The sequence below is a fragment of the Muscardinus avellanarius genome (genome assembly GCF_963383645.1).
Source record: "Muscardinus avellanarius genome assembly, chromosome: 15".
NCBI classification, from domain to species: domain Eukaryota; kingdom Metazoa; phylum Chordata; class Mammalia; order Rodentia; family Gliridae; genus Muscardinus; species Muscardinus avellanarius.
Genome location: NC_137801.1, coordinates 65142345 through 65162596, shown reverse-complemented (window position 1 = coordinate 65162596; position 20252 = coordinate 65142345). Strand labels below are relative to the sequence as shown.

At 42.9% G+C, this 20252-nt stretch overlaps 1 protein-coding gene across 9 annotated transcripts in view; it reads left to right on the top strand.

Moving 5' to 3' along the window:
• Window positions 1-265: 265 nt before the first annotated feature.
• The window catches only part of TIA1 (TIA1 cytotoxic granule associated RNA binding protein), a gene marked incomplete at both ends in the record, with an annotated part of 36191 nt that continues 16204 nt past the window's right edge, over window positions 266-20252 (top strand). For 7 of the 9 annotated variants that reach the window (XM_080711619.1, XM_080711625.1, XM_080711624.1 and 4 more), the window contains 2 exons: window positions 17446-17535; window positions 19877-19975. In XM_080711619.1, the coding sequence (XP_080567745.1) occupies window positions 17524-17535; window positions 19877-19975 (111 nt within the window). Of the gene's footprint in view, window positions 319-17438; window positions 17542-19876; window positions 19976-20252 lie in introns of those variants that run through there. The other 2 variants (XM_080711618.1, XM_080711622.1) reach the window with 2 other exon arrangements.

Sequence of the window (20252 nt, the reverse complement as noted above, 5' to 3'; positions counted from 1 at the left end):
TACTGCAATTAGGGCATGATGTGTTTGCTTTTGGAAAGATTTTATCAGTAGTTAAATACTCCCTAAAAAACTTAGATCCTTGGTTTTTGGAAACTTGCTCTTTGTGTCTTAACTAGAAATATGATAGCAGCATATTGAGTTAAGCACTGCTTATATCTCATAATGCCTTTACATTTAAGATTCCTAAATTATTTTGAAATTTTTTAATTTCAGAAGCTGCCAGAAATATATGGGAACTTAACCTTTTTAGTACGTTGATTTGGGAATGTCAAATATTGAAGACAACTTCAGCATTCTCAGGCCAGTCTACAAAAGCAGGTAGTTAAAATAGTTCTAGACTGGGAACAGGGGACTAATCATTGCAGGAGAAATAATGGAGTTGTATTCATTCACAGAGAGCAACTGAATACTTAGTATGTGCCAGGCTCTGTGTCAAGTGCTTTACATGTTCATTTAATCCTCATTAGAACTCCCAAGGTAAATTAGTCTTTTTTTTTTTTTTTTGGTATGTGAACCCAGGGGCATTCTATCTCTGAGTTACACTTCAGTCCTTTTCATATTTTTATTTTGAAACAGGGTCTCACTAAGTGAGAGTCATTATGTTGCCGAGGCTATCCTCGCACCTGCAATCTTCCTGTCTCAGCCTCCCAAGTACAGGGATACAGGTGTTAACCACCCTGCCTGGCTAAATTACTCCATTTTATAGCCAAGGAAAAGCTAAGTTTAATGTTTTGAGTAACTCACACAAGATATATATATATTTTTTTCATCCTGCAACTTTACTGTCCTCAGCGCTTAACTGTTATACTAATGACTAATGTTGCCTTGAACCCTTTACTGGAGAACCCATCTCAGAGTTTTTTCTGCAAAAGTAGTCCATGATCTAGAATTTCCTATTGTCTCCTCCCTTGTTTCTACCTCCTTCAACCAAGACTCCTATTCTTCTACTCAGATCAATCTTGATTAAATATGGGTAGGTCCTAATACCTGCATTTTCCCAGCAAGGGGGGGGGGAGGGAGAGAGGGAGAAAGTGGAATTGGGGGTTGAAGTCAGGGCATTCTGCCTTCAAGCTATACTTTGAGTCCTTTATATTCTTATTTTTAAACAGTCTCACTAAGTTCTGAGACTGGCCTTGGACCTGTAACTTTTCTGTGTCAGTCACCTAAGTACTGGGATTACAGGTGTGCACCACCATGCCCCATGCCTGGTTTTACTTTTTTGTGTGTGTGGTGATGGGGATGGAACCTACGGGCATTCTATCCCTAAGCTACACTCCCAGCCCTATTTTTAATTATTTATTTTGAAACAGGGTCTCACTGAGTTGCAAAGAGCTTCACTAAGTAGCTGAGGCTGGTGGTGAACCTGCGATGCTTCTGTCTCAGCCTCCCAAATGCTGGGATTACAAACCTATGCCACCACGCCTGGCTTTTACTTTTCCTTTTGAATGTATAGCTTAATGATTGTAAGTCAGGGACTTTTAATATGTTCTTAATACAGTGTCTGATCCATGGCAGGTGATTAATAAATTTGTTTAAAACTCTGGTACGATTTAAGTGAATACACATTTTACTCATTATTAAGAATAAAAGTCTGTTTTGTTTTGTTTTATTTTGCTTTTGTACTACGTATTAAACCCAGCCTGGCGCGGTGGCACATCTTTGTAACCCCAGTACTTGAGGCTGAAATGGGAGGATCGCAGGTTTGACGTCAGTCTCATCTACTTAGTGAAACCATTTCAAAAGAATAAAAAATAGGGCTGGCTGGGCATGGTGGCAAATGCTTGTAATCTCCGAGCTTGAGAGGCTGAGACAGTAGGATCGCGCAGGTTCGAAGCCAGCTGTACTGGCTGAAGAGACCCTATTTCCAAATAAAAAAGTATAAAATATAGAAGGGTTTCCAGGAACCCCAGTACCTTAAAAAAAAAAAAAATGGGGCTGGAAGCCAGGTTTCTTTGGCACACACTTGTAATCCCAGCATTTGGGAGGCTGAGACAGGAAGATTGCAGTTCTTTTTTTTTTTTTTTTTTTTTTGCAGGTCCGGATGGAACCCAGAGGCATTTGACCTCCAAGCTACACCCCCTGCCCATTTTTTATTATTTTATTTTGAAACAGGGTCTCACTGAGTTGCAGAGGGCCTCACTGAGGCTATCTGCGAACTGCGATCCTCCGGTCTCAGCCTCCCAAATGCTGGGATAACAAGCGTGCGCCACCACGCCCAGCTAGGATTGCAGTTCTTTATTCTTTATTTTGAAATGGTCCAGGTATGATGGCAGAGACAGCCTCAGCTACTTAGGTTCCTTGCAACTCAATGAGACCCTGTTTCAAAATAAAGAATAAAAAATAGGACAGGAATTGTAGATTGGAGATAGAATGCCCCTGGGTTCCATCTCCAGTACTGCAAAAATAAATAAATAAATAAATAAATAAATAAATAAATAAATAAATGGAAAGAAAGAGGGTCTCACTAAGTTTTGGAGGGCCTAAGTAGCTTAGGCTGGCCGCGAATGCAGATCCTTCTGTCTCAGCCTCCCAAATGCTGGGATTACAAGCCTGCGCCACCATGTCTGGGTCGCTCTTTCCTCCTTCCTTCCTTCCTTCCATTCTCTCTCTCTCTCTCTCTCTCTCTCTCTCTCTCTCTCTCACTCTCATTCTCTCTTCTCGTACTGGAGATGGAACCTAGGGGCATTGTACCTTCGAGTACAAACCCTCGGCCCTGGGTTTTTTTCTTTTTTATTCTTTATTTTAAAACAGTCTCATTGAGTTGCAAAGGGCCTCACTAAGTAGCTGAGGCTGGCTTTGAACCTGCGGGATCCTCCTGTCTCAGCCTCCCAAATGCTGGGATTACACGTGCAAGCCACCACATCCGGCTCTTATTCTTTATTTTTTAATCAAGGTCTCGTTAAGTTGAGAGAACCTCACTAAGTAGCTGAGGCTGACCACCAACCTATGATCCTCTTGTCTCAGCCTTCTAAGTACTGGGATTATAAGTGTGCACCACCATGCCCAGCTTGCTTTTTATATTATGAAACAGGGCCTTGCTAAGTTGTTACAACTGTCAATGAACTTGTTCTTAAACTTCAAAGTGCTGGAATTATAGATGTGTACCATCAGTGTAGTGTGTGTGTGTGTGTGTGTGTGTGTGTGTGTGTGTGTGTGTTGGGTATTGAACCCAGGGGCAGTCTACCTCTGAGCTACACCCCCAGCCCTATTTTTTGTGAGGTCCTTTGCAACTCATTGAGAGCCTGTTTCAAAATAAAGAATAAGCTGGGCGTGGTGGCGCATGCTAGTAATCCCAGCGTTGGGGAGAGCCTCAGCTACTTAATGAGGCTCTTGGCAACTCAGTGAGACCCGGTTTTAAGATAAAGAATAAAAAATAGGGCCAGGGTGCAGCTCAGAGGAAGAATGCCCCTGGGTTCCATCCCCAGTACCACACACACACACACACACACACACACACACACACACACACACACAGAATAAAAGCTAGGCGTGGTGGCACATGTTTGTAATCTCATCATTTGGGAGGCTGAGACAGGAGGATTGCAGTGACCAAACAGCCTCAGCTACTTACTTAGTAAGGCCCTCTGCAACTCAGTGAGATCCTGTTACAAAATAAAGAATATGCCAGGCGTGGTGGCGCACGCTTGTAATCCCCGCGCTTGGGAGGCGGAGACCAGAGGATCATGCAGGTTCGAAGCCAGCCTCGCTGGCTTAAGAGACCCTGGTTCCAAATTTTTAAAAGTATAAAAATAGGTCTGGGAGCATAGCTTCCAGGAACCCCAGTACCACCAAAAAAAAAAGAACAAAAGAATAAAAAATAGGGCTGGGGCCGGGTGTGGTGGTCCATGATTGTAATCCCTGTGCTTGGGAGGCGGAGACAGGAGGATCACCAGTTTCGAAGCCAGCCTTGCCTGGTTTAAGAGACCCTTTTTCCAAATAAAAATATAAAAATGGGTCTGGGAGTGTAGCCCGGAGGTAGAAGGGTTTCCAGGAACCCCAGTACCACCAAAAAAAAAAAAAAATATATATATATATATATGGATGGCTGGGGGTATAGCCTGGAGGTAGAATACCCCCTGGGAGTTCCGGCCTGGTGACTCACACTTGGAATCCCAGCATTCGAGAGGCTGAGGCTGGAGGATCACGGTTTGCGGACAGCCTCAGCTACTTAGTGAGGCTCTCTGCAACTCAGTGAGATCCTCTTTCAAAATAAAAATACAAAATAGGACAGGGGAGTAGCTTGGAGGTCAAATGCCCCTAGGATCTATCCCTAGTACCACCACCAAAAAAAAAAAAATCTTTATTTTGAAACAGGGTCTCACTAAGTAACTGAGACTGGCCACAAACTTGTGATTCTCCTGTCTCGGTTTCCCAAATATTGAGATTACAAGCATGCGCCACCACGCCTGGCACACCAGTATAGTTTCTTGATTAGGAAAATAGATAATTAAATTTTCTCCTTTACTTTAGTAATGCAGACAAAATGAGATAATTTTCTAGCAAATTGGGAATGTTCAGAAGCCTTTCTTTTTGCAGTACTGGGATTGAACCCAGGGGCATTCTGTTTCTGAGCTCCACCCCCAGCCCTTTTTTTTTGTGTGTGTGGTAATGGAGATGGAACCCAGGGGCATTCTACCTCCCGAGCTACACCTTCAGCCCTATTTTTTTTTTCTTTATTTTGAAACAGGATCTCACGTAGTTGCAAAGGGCCTAAGTATTAGCTGAGGCTGTCCTCGAACCATGATCGTCCTTGTTTCAGCCTCCCAAATGCTGGGATTTCAAGTGTGTGCCACCATGCCTAGCTCTTTTATTCTTTATTTTGAAACAGGGTCTCACTAAGTTGATGAGAGCCTCACTGAATAACTGAGGCTGGCCATGAACTTGCAACCCTGTCTCAGCCTCTCAGTTACTAGAATTATAAACCTGTACCACCAGATCTGGCCAGATGTCATTCTGAGAGTAGATTTTTACTTTTTACTCTGATTTTCACAGGGGCTTCATTATCTGATTTCCAAATGTATATGATTGTGTTTAAAAACAGACCCAGCCAAGCATTCTGCATTGTAAATTTTCTTTGTAAATTAATTATCTAGAACTGTATTAATAAAAATAAATATTTTCAGTGTTTTGAATTGCAGTAACTTTTTTGGTACTGGGGATTGAACTTGGCCCTCAGACCTTTTGAATATATATATATTCATTTATTCTGCTACTGGGGGTGGATCCCAGGGCCATTCTACCTTCAAACTATACCTCCAGCCCTATTTTTTATTTTGAAACAGGGTCTCACTGGATTGCAGAGGGGCTCACTAAGTAGCTGAGGCTGTCCACGAACGATGATCCTTCTGTCTCAGCCTCCCAAATGCTGGGACTACAAGCATGTGCCGCCACTCCTGACTGTGCTTTATATTTTTAATTGAAACAGAGTCTTAAGTTGCTGAGGTTACAATAAATTCCTGAGGCTCTCCTCCAACCTGTAATCCTCCTGTCTCAGCCTCCCAAATACTGGGATTGCAGCATAGACCACCACATCTGACTTTCCAGTAACTATTTAAACTTGTTATCAACTTCAAAAATATGTATAAGTAGCTGGGTGTGGTGGCGCAAGCTTGTAATCTCAGCATTTGGGAGGCTGAGACAGGAGGATTGCACAGGTTCAAAGCTGGCCTCAACTACTTATGCCCTTCGCAACTTAGTGAGACCTGTTTGAAAATAATAATAAAAAAAATAGGGCTGGGGGTATAGCTCGGAGGTAGAATGCCTCTGAGTTCCATCCCCAGTACTGCAAAAAAAATTGTAGATTTTTCATGGCTGAGTTGCTGAAAGCAAAAATAACTCATGTGCTGGGCCCCTTCTGACTGGTTTCATTTCTACTTCCATAGTGTGTGTGATGCAGCCAGGGGGTCTTTCGTCCCATGGTGTTTGGAATTTCCAGCTACCAAAATTGTGAACCAATAAACCTCTTTTCTTTAAAAGTTTTTCAGCCTCGGCTGTTTTGTTATAGCAATACAAAATAAGAGAGAGTGTATTTTAGGTTATTGCTTTAACAGTTAATTCTCCTTTTTCTACTTTTCAATTCTGCAAGGATTTGTATATTATCCCAGAGGTAATGCATTAGATATCAACACGAAATACTTAAATCTGTGTTAATGAGAATTCCATGGAATACCTAACAGACATTTTTAATGTTATTTAAAAAAAAGGGCATGGTGGCACATGCTTGTAATCCCAGCATTTGGGAGGCTGAGACAAGAAGATTGTGGTTCGTGGACAGCCTCAGCTACTACTTAGTGAGGTCCTTTGCTACTCAGAGAGACCCTGTTTCAAAATAAAGAATAAAAATAGGGCTGGGGGTGAGCTTGGTAGAATGTCCCTGGGTTCCATCCCCAGTACCACAAAAAAAGGGCAAAAGTGGTAACTTAGTGGTAGAGCACTTGCCAAGTAAGTGCTTAGATACTCCCCATCCAAATACGGAAGCCCTTGGATTCCCAATATTCCCTTCCTCTCAACAAAGTACACTCATCAAAAATTCCCCATTTGATTTGGGCGTGGTGGCACACGCTTGTAATCCCAGCATTTGGGAGGCTGAGAAAGAAAAATCACGGTTCGCAGACAGCCTCAGCGACTACTTAGGACATTTGCAACTTAGTGAGACCCTGTTTCAAAATAAAGACCAAAGACCAGGCGTGGTGGTGCACGCTTGTAATCCCCACGCTTGGGAGGCAGAGACGGGAGGATCGCGCAGGTTCGAAGCCAGCCTCACTGGTTTAAGAGACCCTGTTTCCAAATAAAAATATATTTTAAAAAAAGGTCTGGGAGTATAGCCCGGAGGTAGAAGGGTTTCCAGGAACCCCAGTACCACCAAAATAAATAAATAAATAAATAAATAAATAAATAAATACTAAAAATATAGGGCTGGGTGTGTGTGTAGCTTGGAGGTAGAATTTCCCTGGGTTCCATCCCCAGTACTGCCAAAAAGAAAATTTTTTTTTAGAAATAAAAATTAATCTAGATGTGGTGGCACACACTTGTAATTCTTGTACTTGGGAGGCTGAGACAGAAGGATCACAGGTTCACAGCCAGTCTTAGTAACATAGTGGGCCCTGTTTCAAGATAAAGAGTAAGGTGGGATAGAGATGTAGCTCCAAGGTAGAATGGTCCTGGGTTCAATCACCAGTGCCACAAAAAATAACTTATAAATATATTCAAACTTTACACTTTTGTTTAGTAGAAATAATTATAGGGGACCTTGACTTGCAGCTGCTCCAGGACAGATTTTTATAAAAGTAATAAGGAGAAAAAGCTGAGTAACTTAATCATGCAAAGAATATTAAAATGTACTGGGTACTCTCAAAATTTGCAAGGTCATGGAACTTGGCTTGGAAAAATATTTAGGAGACAAGTATTAGTCCCACAGTCATAAACCACAGACCATTCCAGAAAGGATACTGCTACCACATCCACAGAGTCAGATAGCAGTTTCCACTAGTACTGAATGTGGGGTCTTAATGTTATTTACCACCAAAATAGATTTTTTTTCAGTCTTTGCTTTTTAAAGTTTCTGTGGCCAAATGGTGGCACACACTTGTAATTCCTGTACTTGGGATGCTGAGAAAGAAAGATCACAAGTTCTAGGCCAGCATCAACAACTTGGTGAGACCCTGCTTCAAAATAAGAAAAGGCCAGGCATGTTGGCACACCATTCGGGAGGCTGGCACAGGAGGATCACAGTTCAAGGACAGCCTCAGCTACTTAGCCCTCCGCAACTTAGTGAGACCCTGTTTCAAAATAAAGAATAAAAAAAAAAAATAGGGCTGAGAGTGTACCTTGGAGGTAGAATACCCCTGGGTTCCATCCCTAATACCACAAGCAAAAATTAAAAAAGGCCGGGCGTGGTGGTACATGTTTGTAATCCCAGCATTCGGGAGGCTGAGACCAGAGGATTGCTGTTTGCTGACAGCCTCAGCTACTTAGGCTCTTTACAACTAGTGAGACCCTGTTTCAAAATAAGGAACAGGGCCGGGTGTGGTGGCGCACACTTGTAATCCCAGCACTTGGGAGGCTGAGAGGATCACGCAGGTTCGAAGCCAGCCTCAGCTACTTAGGCTCTCAGCAATTTAGTGAGACCCTGTTTCCAAATAAATTATAAAATAGGTCTGGGAGTATAGCACAGAGGTAGAAAAGCCCCTGGGTTTCACCCTGAGTACCACACACACACACACAAAAGAATAGGGCTGGAGGTGTAGTTATGCCCCTGGGTCCCATCCCCAGTACCACAAAATAAAAAAGGTTTGGGGTGTAGCTCAGAGGCAGAATGCCTGCATAATAAATTTCCAGTACCAAGAAAATAAAAATAAAAGTGTTCTCTGTGGAGTCTGTGTTACTGTTCTAATTTGCCTAGCCTCCATCATATGCACATCCTCTAGTGACAAGGGGTCTATAAAACCTATTTGGGAGCTGGGCGTGGTGGTGCACGCTTGTAATCCCAGCATTTGGGAGGCTGAGACAGGAGGATCTGGGTTCGCAGACAGCCTTAACCACTTAGGCCCTTTGCAACTCAGTGAGACCCTTTTTTAAAAAATATAGAATAAAAAACAGGGCTGGGGGTATAGCTTGGAAGTAGAATGACCTTGGGTTCCATCCCTAGTACCACAAAAAACCCCACCAAAAACCTATTTGGTATTTGCAGCTTCTGTGGGGAGTAGGGTTTTGCCAAAGGGTGATATTTTCACTAGAAATGGGAGATATTTGATAACCAAAAGGAAAAACATCTACATTATAAAACCTAAGTCCATTCTTCAAATAGGGAATCCTTTGTTACATACTCTGTTTCTGAACCAGATTATAAAAATAAACATTTATATATACAAACAGGTCAAGCTTGTAATCCCAGTACTTGGGAAGCTGAGACAGGAGAATCTCAGATTTGATGCCAGCTTCAGCAACTGAGTGAAACCCTGTTTCAAAACAAACAAGCCGGGCGTGGTGGCGCACACTTGTAATCCCTGAGTTTGGGAAGCTGAGACAGGAGGATCACACGGGTTCGAAGCCAGCCTCAGCTACTTAAAGTGAGGCTTTCAGCAACTTAGTGAGACCCTGTTTCCAAATAAAATATAAAAAAAGGTCTGGGAGTATAATAGCCCGGAGGTAGAAAGCCTCTGGGTTCCACCCCCAGTACCACCAGAAAAAAAAAAAAAAAAAAGAAAGAAAGAAAAACAAAAAAAGGCTGAGTGTGGCCAGGTATGGTGGCCTGATGCTTGTAATCCCAGCATTTGGGAGGCTAAGATAGGAAGATCCTGGTTCACGGGCTGCCTCAGCTACTTAGGCCCTTTGCAACTCAGTGAGACCTTGTTTCAAAATAAAGAATAGAAAAATCAGGCTGGGAGTGTAACTTGAAGTAGCATGCCCCTGGGTTCCATCCCCAGTGCCGCAAGATAAAAAAGAAAACAGTATGTAGCTCAGAGGTAGAATGTCCCTGGGTTCAATCCATAGTACTATACCTTAAATATATAAACAGCTGTTTATACAGTTGATTGATAGAGGCTCCTGGAAGTAACAGAATATAACAGGGCACTTTAAGCATTAAATGTAAAGGAAATACAAATATTGCCTTTTGTGTGTCTGGTATTGGGGATTGAACCCAAATGTGCATCATCACTAAACTGTATCCCCAGACTTTTCATGGAGGGGGCCCAGTGGGGCATTCTACCTTTGAGCTGTACCCCTAAGCCTTATTTTATTTATTTATTTTTGTGGTACTGGGGGTAGAACCCAGGGGCTTTCTACCTCTGGGCTATCCCCTCAGCCCTATATTATAATTTATTTGGAAACAGGGTCTCACTAAGTTGCTGAGAGCCTCACTCAGTAGGTGAGGCTGGATTTGAGCCTGTGCGATCCTCCTGTCCCAGCCTTCCAAGCGCGGGGATTACAAGTGTGTGCTACCGTGCCTGGCCTAAACTCTATTTTAATCTTATTTTTTATTTTTATTTTTTTATTTTGTGCCCGTCTGGGGATGGAACCCCGGGGCATTCGACCTTCGAGCTACACCCCCCGCCCTGTATTTTATTTTTATTTTGAAACCAAGTCTCACAGAGTTACAAGGGGCCTCACTAAGTAGCTGAGGCTGGCGTCAAACCCCGATCCTCCAGTCTCAGCCTCCTGAACGCTGGGATTACAAGCATGCGGCACCATGCCCGAATAATTCTCATATTCTCTCTCTCTCTCTCTCTCTCTCTCTCTCTCTCTCTCTCTCTCTCTCTTTGCAGTTCTGGAGGTGGAACCCAGGGGCATTTTACCTCCGAGCTACACCACCAGCCCTATTTTTTATTCTTTATTTTATTTTATTTTTTTGGTGGTACTGGGGGTGGAACCCAGGGGCTTTTCTACCTCCGGGCTATACTCCCAGGCCTATTTTATATTTTATTTGGAAACAGAGTCTCACTAAGTTGTTGAGAGCTTCACGCAATAGCTGAGGCTGGCTTTGAACCTGTGCAATTCTCTTATCTCAGATTCCCAAATGCTGGGATTACAAACCTGAGCCATCACTCCCTGCCTGCCTTTTTTTTTTAAGTGTGTGTGTGTATATGTGTGTGTGTGTGTGTGTGTGTGTGTGTGTGTGTGTGTGTGTTATTGCAGATGGAACCCAGGGCCATTCTACCTATGAGCTACATCTCCAGGCCTTTGTTATTTTGAAACAGTTTCACTAAATTGTGGAGGACCTCACTAAATTGCTGAGGCCAAATTTGGTCCTCCTGTCTTGGCCTCCCAAGTACTGGATTTATAAGCATGTGCCATCACACTGCTTTACTTTTCCTTTTAAACAGGATCTTGGAGTGGGCATGGTGGCAAACGCTTGTAATCCCAGCATTCAGGAGGCTGAGACCAGAGAATCACAGTTAGCAGCCAGCCTCAGCTACTTACTGGCCTTGAATCTGTAATCCTATTTTAGCCTCCCAAGTACTAGGATTCTAGGTGGGTTTTTTTGTTTTTGTTTTTGTTTTTGTTTTTTGAGACAGGATCTCAAGAAGTTGCCAAGATTGGTCTCAAACTTATGATCACCTTGTCATCTCAGCCTCCCAAGCACTGGGTATATAGGTATTGGCCTCCGTGCCAAGCTAATAATCATGCATTTTAAGCTAGCTTGTTTTTGCTGCTTTTTTTTTTCTTTCCCCTTCTCTCTCTCTCTCTCTCTCTCTCTCCCTCCCTCCCTCCCTCCCTCCCTCCCCCCTCTACCTCTGAGTTATACCCCAGCCCTATTTTTTTTTTAAACAGGGTCTCACTGAGTTACAAAGGGCCTCACTAAGTAGCTGAGGCTGTGTGTGTCATTGGGGATTAAGATGGGGAGAAAACAACATCTTTTTGCAGAACACTAATAACTGAAAAAGAGATGAGATAAAAATCAACATTAAAGCATCACAGTATTTAGCTGGGCATGGTGTCACGTTTGTAATCCTAGTACTTGGGAGGCCAGGATGGAAGGATCACAGGTTCAAGGACAGTCTCAGCAAGAGGTGAGATTCATCAACCTAGTGAGACCCTGTTTTATTTTATTTTTTCGGTACTGGGGATGGACCCTGGGGACATTCTACCTCCGAGCTACACAATTTTTACTTTGAAATGGGGTTTTACTAAATTGCTGACGGCCTCACTAAGTTCCTTAGGCTATCCTTGAACCTGAAATCCTATCTCAGCCTCCCAAGTACTGGGTTTACAGGTTTGTGACATGATACATTTTAAGCTTGATTAGACTTAAGTGAGGCCTATTTTTCTTTTCTTTTTTTTTGTGTATGTGTCTGTGTGTGTGTGTCTGTGTGTATTATTGGAGATTGAGTCCCTGGCTTTTTTTGTGTGTTTGTTTTGGTCCCAGCCGCGGCCGCCGCCTCCTCCTCCTCCTCCTCCTCCTCCTCCTCCTCCTCCTCTTCCTCCTCCTCATTATTATTATTATTATTATTATTATTATTATTATTATTATTATTATTTTGGTACCGGGAATTGAACTCAGGAGTATTCTACCTTTGTGCTATAGCCCCATTTATTTTTATTTCAAAACAGAGTCTCACTAGGTTGGTGAGAGTCTCCTTACTTGCTGAGACTGTCATAGAACCTGCAATCCTCCTATCTCAGCCTCCCAGGTATAGGGATTACAGGTGCCGCCACACCTAGCTTCCCATTTTATTTTTTATTTTGAAACAGGTTTTCACTGTTTCTGAGGTTGGCCTTGAACCTGTGTTTCTACTGTTTCAACCTCCCAAATACTGGGATTTTGCAGGTCTGGGGATGGAACCCAGAGGCATTTCATTTCCGAGCTACACCCCCTGCCCCAATTTTTTATTCTTTATTTTGAAACAGGGTCTCACTGAGTTACAGAGGGCCTCACTAAGTAGCTGAGGCTGTCTGCGAACCGCAATCCTTCAGTCTCAGCCTCTCAAATGCTGGGATTACAAGGGTGCACCACCACGCCCGGCTCCATGCATGGTTTAAATTAAGCTTTTTATGTAAATATTTCATAGGTGATACTTTTGTGTGTGTGTGGTACTGGGGATGGAACCCAGGGGTATTCTACCTCCGAGCTACACCCCCAGCCCTATTTTTTATAGTCTTTTTAATTTTTTGACACAGGGTCTCACTGAATTGCGAAGAGCCTCACTAAGTAGCTGAGGGTGTCCAAAAACCTTGATTTTAGCTGGGCGTGGTGGCACACGCTTGTAATCCCAGCATTCCGGAGGCTGAGACTGGAGGATTGCGGTTCGCGGACAGCCTCAGCTACTTAGTGAGGCCCTCTGCAACTTAGTGAGACCCGGTTTCAAAATAAAGAATAAAAAATAGGGCAGGGGGTGTAGCTCGAAGGTCGAATGCCTCTAGGTTCCATCTCCAAACCTGCAAAAAAAAAAAAAAAAAACACAAAAAACAAAAAAAAACACAAAAAAACCTTGATCTTTCAGTCTCCGCCTCCTAAGGGCTAGAATTACAAGGGTGCGCCACCACGCCCGACCAATTTTTTGTTCCTTTTGGTTTGAAACAGGGTCTCACTGAGTTGCAAAGGGCCTCACTACGTAGCTGGGGCTGTCCCTGAACCCATCCTCTTGTCTCAGCCTCCCAAATGCTAGGATAACAAGTGTGCACCACTACGCCTCCCCCCAGTAGGTGATAATTCATATTATACAAACAATTTCTCACTGATGTAGCCAGGCAAGGCAGACACCTGTAGACCCAGCACTTGTGAGGCTGACACAGAAGGAGTGGAGGTTCAAAGCCAGCAATTTAGCAAGGCCTTGTTGCAAAAATTAGGGCTGGGAGCGGAGTATAGTGGTGCATGCCTTTAATCCCATACAATCATGGGTTTGAAGTCAGTCTCAGCAATTTAGAACATGTTTCAAAATGAAAAGTAAAATAGGGCTGCAGTGTAGCTCAGGGGTAGACTACCTTTGGGGTGAACCCCCAATACCAAAAAATAAAAATTACATAAAATAGATAAAACATCCTGAGTTCAGTCCCCAGTGACACAAAAAAAGAAAAGAAAAAATAAAAGTAACAAAGTTTGATTACAGGATCATAATGATAATAAGCAACGTTCTTTTTTTTTTTTTTTTTTTTTGCGGTACTAGCGATGGAACCCAGGGGCATACAACCTGAGCTACACCCCAGCCCTACTTATTTTTTTTTTTTATTTGCGGGCCTGGGGATAGAACCCAGGGGCATTCGGCCTTCAAACTACACCCCCTGCCCTATTTTTTTATTCTTTATTTTGAAACCGGGTCTCACTGAGTTGCAGAGGGCCTCATTAAGTAGCTGAGGCTGTCCGCAAACCGTGATCCTCCGATCTCAGCCTCCTGAATGCTGGGATTACAAGCGTGCCCCACCACGCCCGGCTTCTTTGTGTGTGTGGGTCTGGGGATGGGGGCATTTGACCTCCAAGCTACACCCCCTGCCCTATTTTTTATTTATTTTATTTTGAGACAGGGTCTCACTAAGTTGCAGAGGGCCTCACTAAGTAGCTGAGGCTGTCTGCCAACCGCGATCCTCCAGTCTCAGCCTCCCCAATGCTGGGATTGCAAACGTGCACTTTCATGCCTGGCTAACATTCTCATTTTTTAAGATAGGATTTTCCCTTTGCAATTAGTTAAGTACTCTGTAAGGAATTGATTATTCATTTCCACACCAATCTTTTAGCTTAATTATAGTAGGTTAAACTAATGATTCTTGCCTTAATCAGCTATTTCATTAAGGATTATACGTTGGTAATTTAATACTGTACTCTTTCAGGCTTTGCTGCTTTTTCTTTTATTAACTGACAGATTCCTGTTGAGTTAATGTTGCTATTACTTCTCTGTTTCAAAGTCTCTTTGTTGAGCCTGATCTGTAAATATTGCTTGTTGTTCCTTCATGCATGACACTTCTCCCCTTACTATCTTCTTTTTCTTTTTTTTAAGGTACTGAGGATCATACCCAGGGGCGTTGTACCTCCGAGCTACACTCCCAGCCCTAGTTTTTAGTCTTTTTATTTTTGAAACAGGGTCTCACTGAGTTGAGAAGGGCCTCGCTAAGTAGCTGAGGCTGTGTGCGAACTGCAGTCCTCCAGTGTGCACCTCTGAATGCTAGGATTACAAGCGTGCGCCACCACGCCCAACTTCCCTTTGCTATCTTCATGGCTTTGTAGTAGGCACTCACTAGGTGTTTGTTGGTCAGTGGAAGAATTGAATCCATACTTTGTGGACATGTACGGAGAATTGAACTCAGGGCACTCTACCACTGAGCTTATTCCCAGTTGGTTCATTGGTTCGTTTATTGGTTTGTTTCCTTCCTTCCTTCAGTTATTTATTTATTTATTTGCTTGCTTGCTTGCTTGCTTATTTATTTATTTATTTATACTGGCAATTGGACCCAGGGCCATTCTACCTTTGAGCCATAGCCATGTGTATGGGGGGTGCTGAGGATTGGACTCAGGGACATTCTACCTTGGAGCTGTACCAGCCGTTTTGCTTACTTTTTATTTGGAAATAAGGGTCTTGCTAAGTTGCTCAGAGCCTCACTAAGTTGCTAGGGTTGGCTACAAACCTGGATTTCTCTTGTCTCACCCTCCCAAGTTCTAGGATTCCAGGCATGCACCACTGTGCTCAGCCCCACTCTTTTTTTGTTTGTGTTTTGCAGTACTGGGGATGGAACCCAGAGGCATTTGACCTCCGAGCTACACCCCCAGTCCTATTTTTTATTCTTTATTTTGAAACAGGGTCTCACTGAGTTGCAAAGGGCCTCACTAAGTAGTAGCCAAGGTTGTCCGCAAACCGCGATCCTCTAGTCTCAGCCTCCCAAATGCTGGGATTACAAGCGTGGCTTGTGCCCCATTCCTTTTTTAAATTTTGAAACAAGGTCTTGCTAAATTACCATGTATTGGTCTTGAACCTGTGATCCTCCTTTCTAAGCCTCCCAAATACTGGGGTTCCAGGCTATTCCACTATGCTTAGTTTATTTCTTTATTTAATGGTACTAGGGATTGGATCCAGGGACCCTCTACCACTGAAGTACATCCATAACCCTGTTTATCCTTGTTTTTGTTTGTTTGTTTGTTTGTTTTCAGTACCGGGGATTGAACCCAGGGGCATTCTACCTCTGAGCTATACCACCCAACCCTATTTTGTATTCTTTATTTTGAAACAGGGTCTCACTAAGTTGCGGAGGGCCTAAGTAGCTAAGGCCGGCCGCGAACTGCAATCCTCCTGTCTCAGCTTCCCAAATCCTGGGATTACAAGCATTAGCCATCACACTCAGCTAGTAATGATTAATTTAAGAGTTTTTGTTGTTGTTTTTGTGCTACTGGGGGCTGGAATCCAAGGGCTTTTTACCTCCAGGATACACCCCAGCCCTATATTAGAATTAATTTGGAAACAGAGTCTCACTAAGTTGCAGAGGGCCTCACTAAGTAGCTGAGGCTGTCCTCGTGATCCTCTGGTCTCAGCCTCTTAAATGCTGGGATTACAAGCGTGTGCCACCAGCCAGGCTATTTAAGAGTTTTAAAACCTTAGAAACTTCGAAATAGGCAGCAGGTTTAATTAATTGACTGGTTAATTTTTTGTGGTACTGGTGATTGGATCCAGGGGTATTTTACCTCTGAACTACACCCTAGCCCTTTTTTTTTTTTTCTTTTGGGTCTGGGGATAGAACCCAGGGTCATTTGACCTCCGAGCTATACCCCTTGCCCTGTTTTTTATTCTTTATTTTGAAACAGGGTCTCACTAAGTTGCGGAGGGCCTCACTAAGTAACTGAGGCTGTCCGCAAACCACGATCCTCTGGTCTCAGCCTCCCGAATGCTGAGATTACAAGTGTGCACCACCACACCCAGTTCCTTGCCCTATTTTATTTATTTATTTGGGAACAGGGTCTCACTAAGTTGCACAGGGCCTCACTAAGTGCCCAAGGCTGGCGGCAAACCTGCTATCCTGTTTTCTCAGTCTCCCAAATACCAGGATTACAAGCATGAACCACCATACCTGGCTACCAGGTTTAATTTTTAAAACCCTGACTACAATACATATGTAACCAGGTGTGGTAGCACACACCTGTCATCCCAAGCTACTTGGGAGGCAGAGGCAGGAACATCTTATGTTTGAGACCAGATTGGGCAACTTAGACCTTTTGGCAAATAAAAATTAAAAAGGGCTGGAGATATGGCTCAGTGGCAAATCTTTTGCATCATATGTGCGAGTCCCTAGGTTTGATCTCCAGTATTGCAGTCAAGTCAATCAGTAAATAAAATTAGGCATTAGGCATGCATGTGATTACATACTAGCTTCCTTTTTTTTTTTTTTTTTGCAGTGCTGAGGATGGAATCCAGTGGCATGCTATCTTTGAGCTACACCCCCAGCCCTATTTTTTTTTTATTATTATTCTTTATTTTGCAAGAGTCTCACTGAATTGCAAAGGGCCTTGCTAAGTAGCTGAGACTGGCCATGAACCGCAATCCTCCTGTCTCAGCCCCCCAAATGCTGGGATTACAAGCGTGTGCCACCATGCCCAGCTATAGCTTCCCTTCTACTAGCAGTTTCTAGTATATTTTCACATAATATATTTTGATTCTGTTGTGAAAGAGCGTATGAAGTATTGACAAACATTTATAAGATACCCCTAAATAGAATTTAGGGCAAGATCTACTGGTTGGCCTATTGTCAGAATTCAACCCAGGGGCGTTCTACCTCTGAGCTACACCCCTAGCTCTGTTTTTTTCCTTTATTTTGAAACAGGGTCACACTGAGTAGCAAAGGGCCTCACTAAGTAGCTGAGGCTGTTCGTGAACCAGATCCTCCTATCTCAGCCTCTCAAATGCTGGGATTAGAAGCGTGCTCCACCACACCCAGCTCAGAATCTTTTTTTTAATAAGCAACTTTAGAGACTAATGCAAAAGAAACAAATCTAAAATGATAAATTGTTTTTCTCTGTGTTTCAGATACGTCGGAAACCTTTCCAGAGATGTGACAGAAGCTCTAATTCTTCAACTCTTTAGCCAGATTGGACCTTGTAAAAACTGCAAAATGATTATGGATGTAAGGGTATTTTACTTAGTTAATTTCTACCTTTTTGACACATCAATTAAAACCAGTGCTTCCTGGACTTCTTAGTTTATGTCTAAATTCATAGAGATTTTAGATAATTTGTAATGAATTTGACTACCGAATTTAATTTATTTTGCTAAATAAGGAGAATAGAACTAATCCTAGTACTTGGGAGGCTGAGATGGGAGGATTGCGGGTTCAAGAACAGCCTTAGCAAGTAATGAGACTCATCAACCTGGCGAGATTTTGTTTCAAATAAAATAATAAAATAGGGCTGGAGGTGTAACTTGGAGGTAGAATGCTCCTGGGTTCAATCCCCAGCATAAACAAACAAACAAACAAACAAACTTTATTTAAGACACTAAGCCTAGACTGTAGCTTAGTGCTAAAGTGCCTACCTAGGAAGCCCTGGTTCCAGTTCCCAGTAACATACACAAAAACAAGCATGCACGCACAGTGCGCTCCAAAGGTAAAGCCGGGTGTGGTGGTGCACACTTGTAATCCCAGCATTTGGGAGGCTGAGACAGGAGGATCCAGGTTCGTGAACAGCCTCAGCTACTTAATGAGGCCCTTTGCAACTCAGTGAGACCCTGTTTCAAAATAAAGAATAAGCTGGCTGGTCGTGGTGGTGCACGCTAGTAATCCCAGCATTCAGGAGTCTGAGACAGGAGGATCACGGTTCACAGATAGCCTCAGCTACTTAGCAAGGCCCTCGCAACTCAGTGTGACCTTGTTTCAAAAACCAAAAAGACTACAATATAGGGCTGGGGGTGTAGCTCGGCGGTACAGTGTCCCTGGGTTCCATCCACAGTACCACAAAATTAAAAAAAGAATAATAAATAGGGCAGGGGGTGTAGCTCAGAGTAGAATGCCCATTCCATCCCCAGTACCGGGGGAAGAAATGCTGAAGGTAAATTTAAGAACATCTAGATGCTAAGCATGGTGGCATGTGTTTGTGATCCTGGTAGTTGGGAGGGTAAAACAGGAGGATTGCAGTTTCAAAGCTAGCCTCAGCAACTTAGGCTCTCAGCAACTTAGCAAGACCTTGTTTCCAAATACAAAATAAAATAGGTCAGGAAAGCTGGGCATGGTGGCACATGCTTGTAATCACAGCATTTGGGAGGCTGAGACCAGAGGATCGTGGTTCGCGGACAGCCTCAGCTACTAAGGCCCTCTGCAACTCAGTGAGACCTGTTTTCAAAATAAAGAATAAAAAAAAAAAATAGGGCAGGGGGTGTAGCTCGGAGGTTGAATGCCCCTGGGTTCCATCCCTGTACCCACAAAAAAAAAAGAAAAGAAAAGAAAAAAATAGGTCAGGAGGTATAGCCTGGAGATAGAAGCCTCCTGGGTTTCATCCCCAGTAACACACACACACACACACACACACACACACACACACACACAAAGATCATCTAGTCAGACTTCATCTTTGTAGCTTAAAGAAAAAGGTTATTTGATGATACGGAGAAAATACAGATATATAATATATACACAAAACCTATATGTTAGTGGAGGATGCCTAATCATTATTTAAAAGATTTAAATTATAGTATTATCGTATAAAAAAGATGATGGCTAGCTGGGCATGGTAGTGCACGCTTGTAATCCCAACATTTAGGAGGCTGAGACAGGAGGATCGTGGTTCAAGGATGCCTCAGCAAGGCCCTTTGCAATTCAGTAAGACCCTGTTTCAAAATAAAGTATAGCCGGGCATGGTGGCGCACGCTTGTAATCCCTGCGCTTGGGAGGCAGAGACAGGAGGATCGCGCAGGTTCGAAGCCAGCTGCGCACGCTGGCTTAGGAGACCCTGTTTCCAAATAAAAATGTAAAAATAGGTCTGGGAGTGTAGCCCGGAGGTAGAAGGGCTTCCAGGAACCCCAGTACCAGAAAAAAAAAAAAAAAGTATAAAAAAAAAATAGGGTTAGGGGTGTAGCTTGGAGATAGAATGCTTCTGGGTTCCATCCCCACTACCAAAAAAAAAAAATGATGGCTTTTCAGAAAAAGTTTGTTTTTAAGCATTTAATTTTTTATCTAATAATTTTGACTCGCCTATAATCCTGGCACCTGAGAGGCTGAGAGCAGAGTGGTGCACAACTGTAATCCCAAAACATGGGAGGTTGAGATAGGAGAATTGCAGGTTTGAAGCCAGCCTCAGTAACTTAGTGATGCCCTCAGTGATTTAGTGAGATGCTGTTTCAAAATAGGACTGGGATAGCTCAGGAGTAGAGTGCCTCTTGAGTTTAATCTGCAGTACCACATACAATAATAATAATCTACACAATTTTAAGGATTATGGGAGAAGAATGCTCAAATTTGACTCTTTCTCCAACAGACAGCTGGAAATGACCCGTATTGTTTTGTGGAGTTTCATGAGCATCGTCATGCGGCTGCAGCACTAGCTGCTATGAATGGCCGGAAGATAATGGGTAAGGTAAGCTGTCGTCATTAAAAAAAGGTGACTTGCACTGGGACATTTTAAGTTATATATTGATTTTTTCCTTTTTAGAACTATTATATTCACTTTATAGTGAAAGGCTAGTTGTTCACATTTAATACTAAAAAGGTAGGATAAAGATTTTAGAGGGTAGAGGCCTATGTTTATGTTAATATTCTCCGTGGTGCCTTACACGTGATAAAATCTAAGATATTTACTCAAACTTGGATGAAGCATTTAGTAACATTGGATATTAATGGGGAAATAAAGGGGG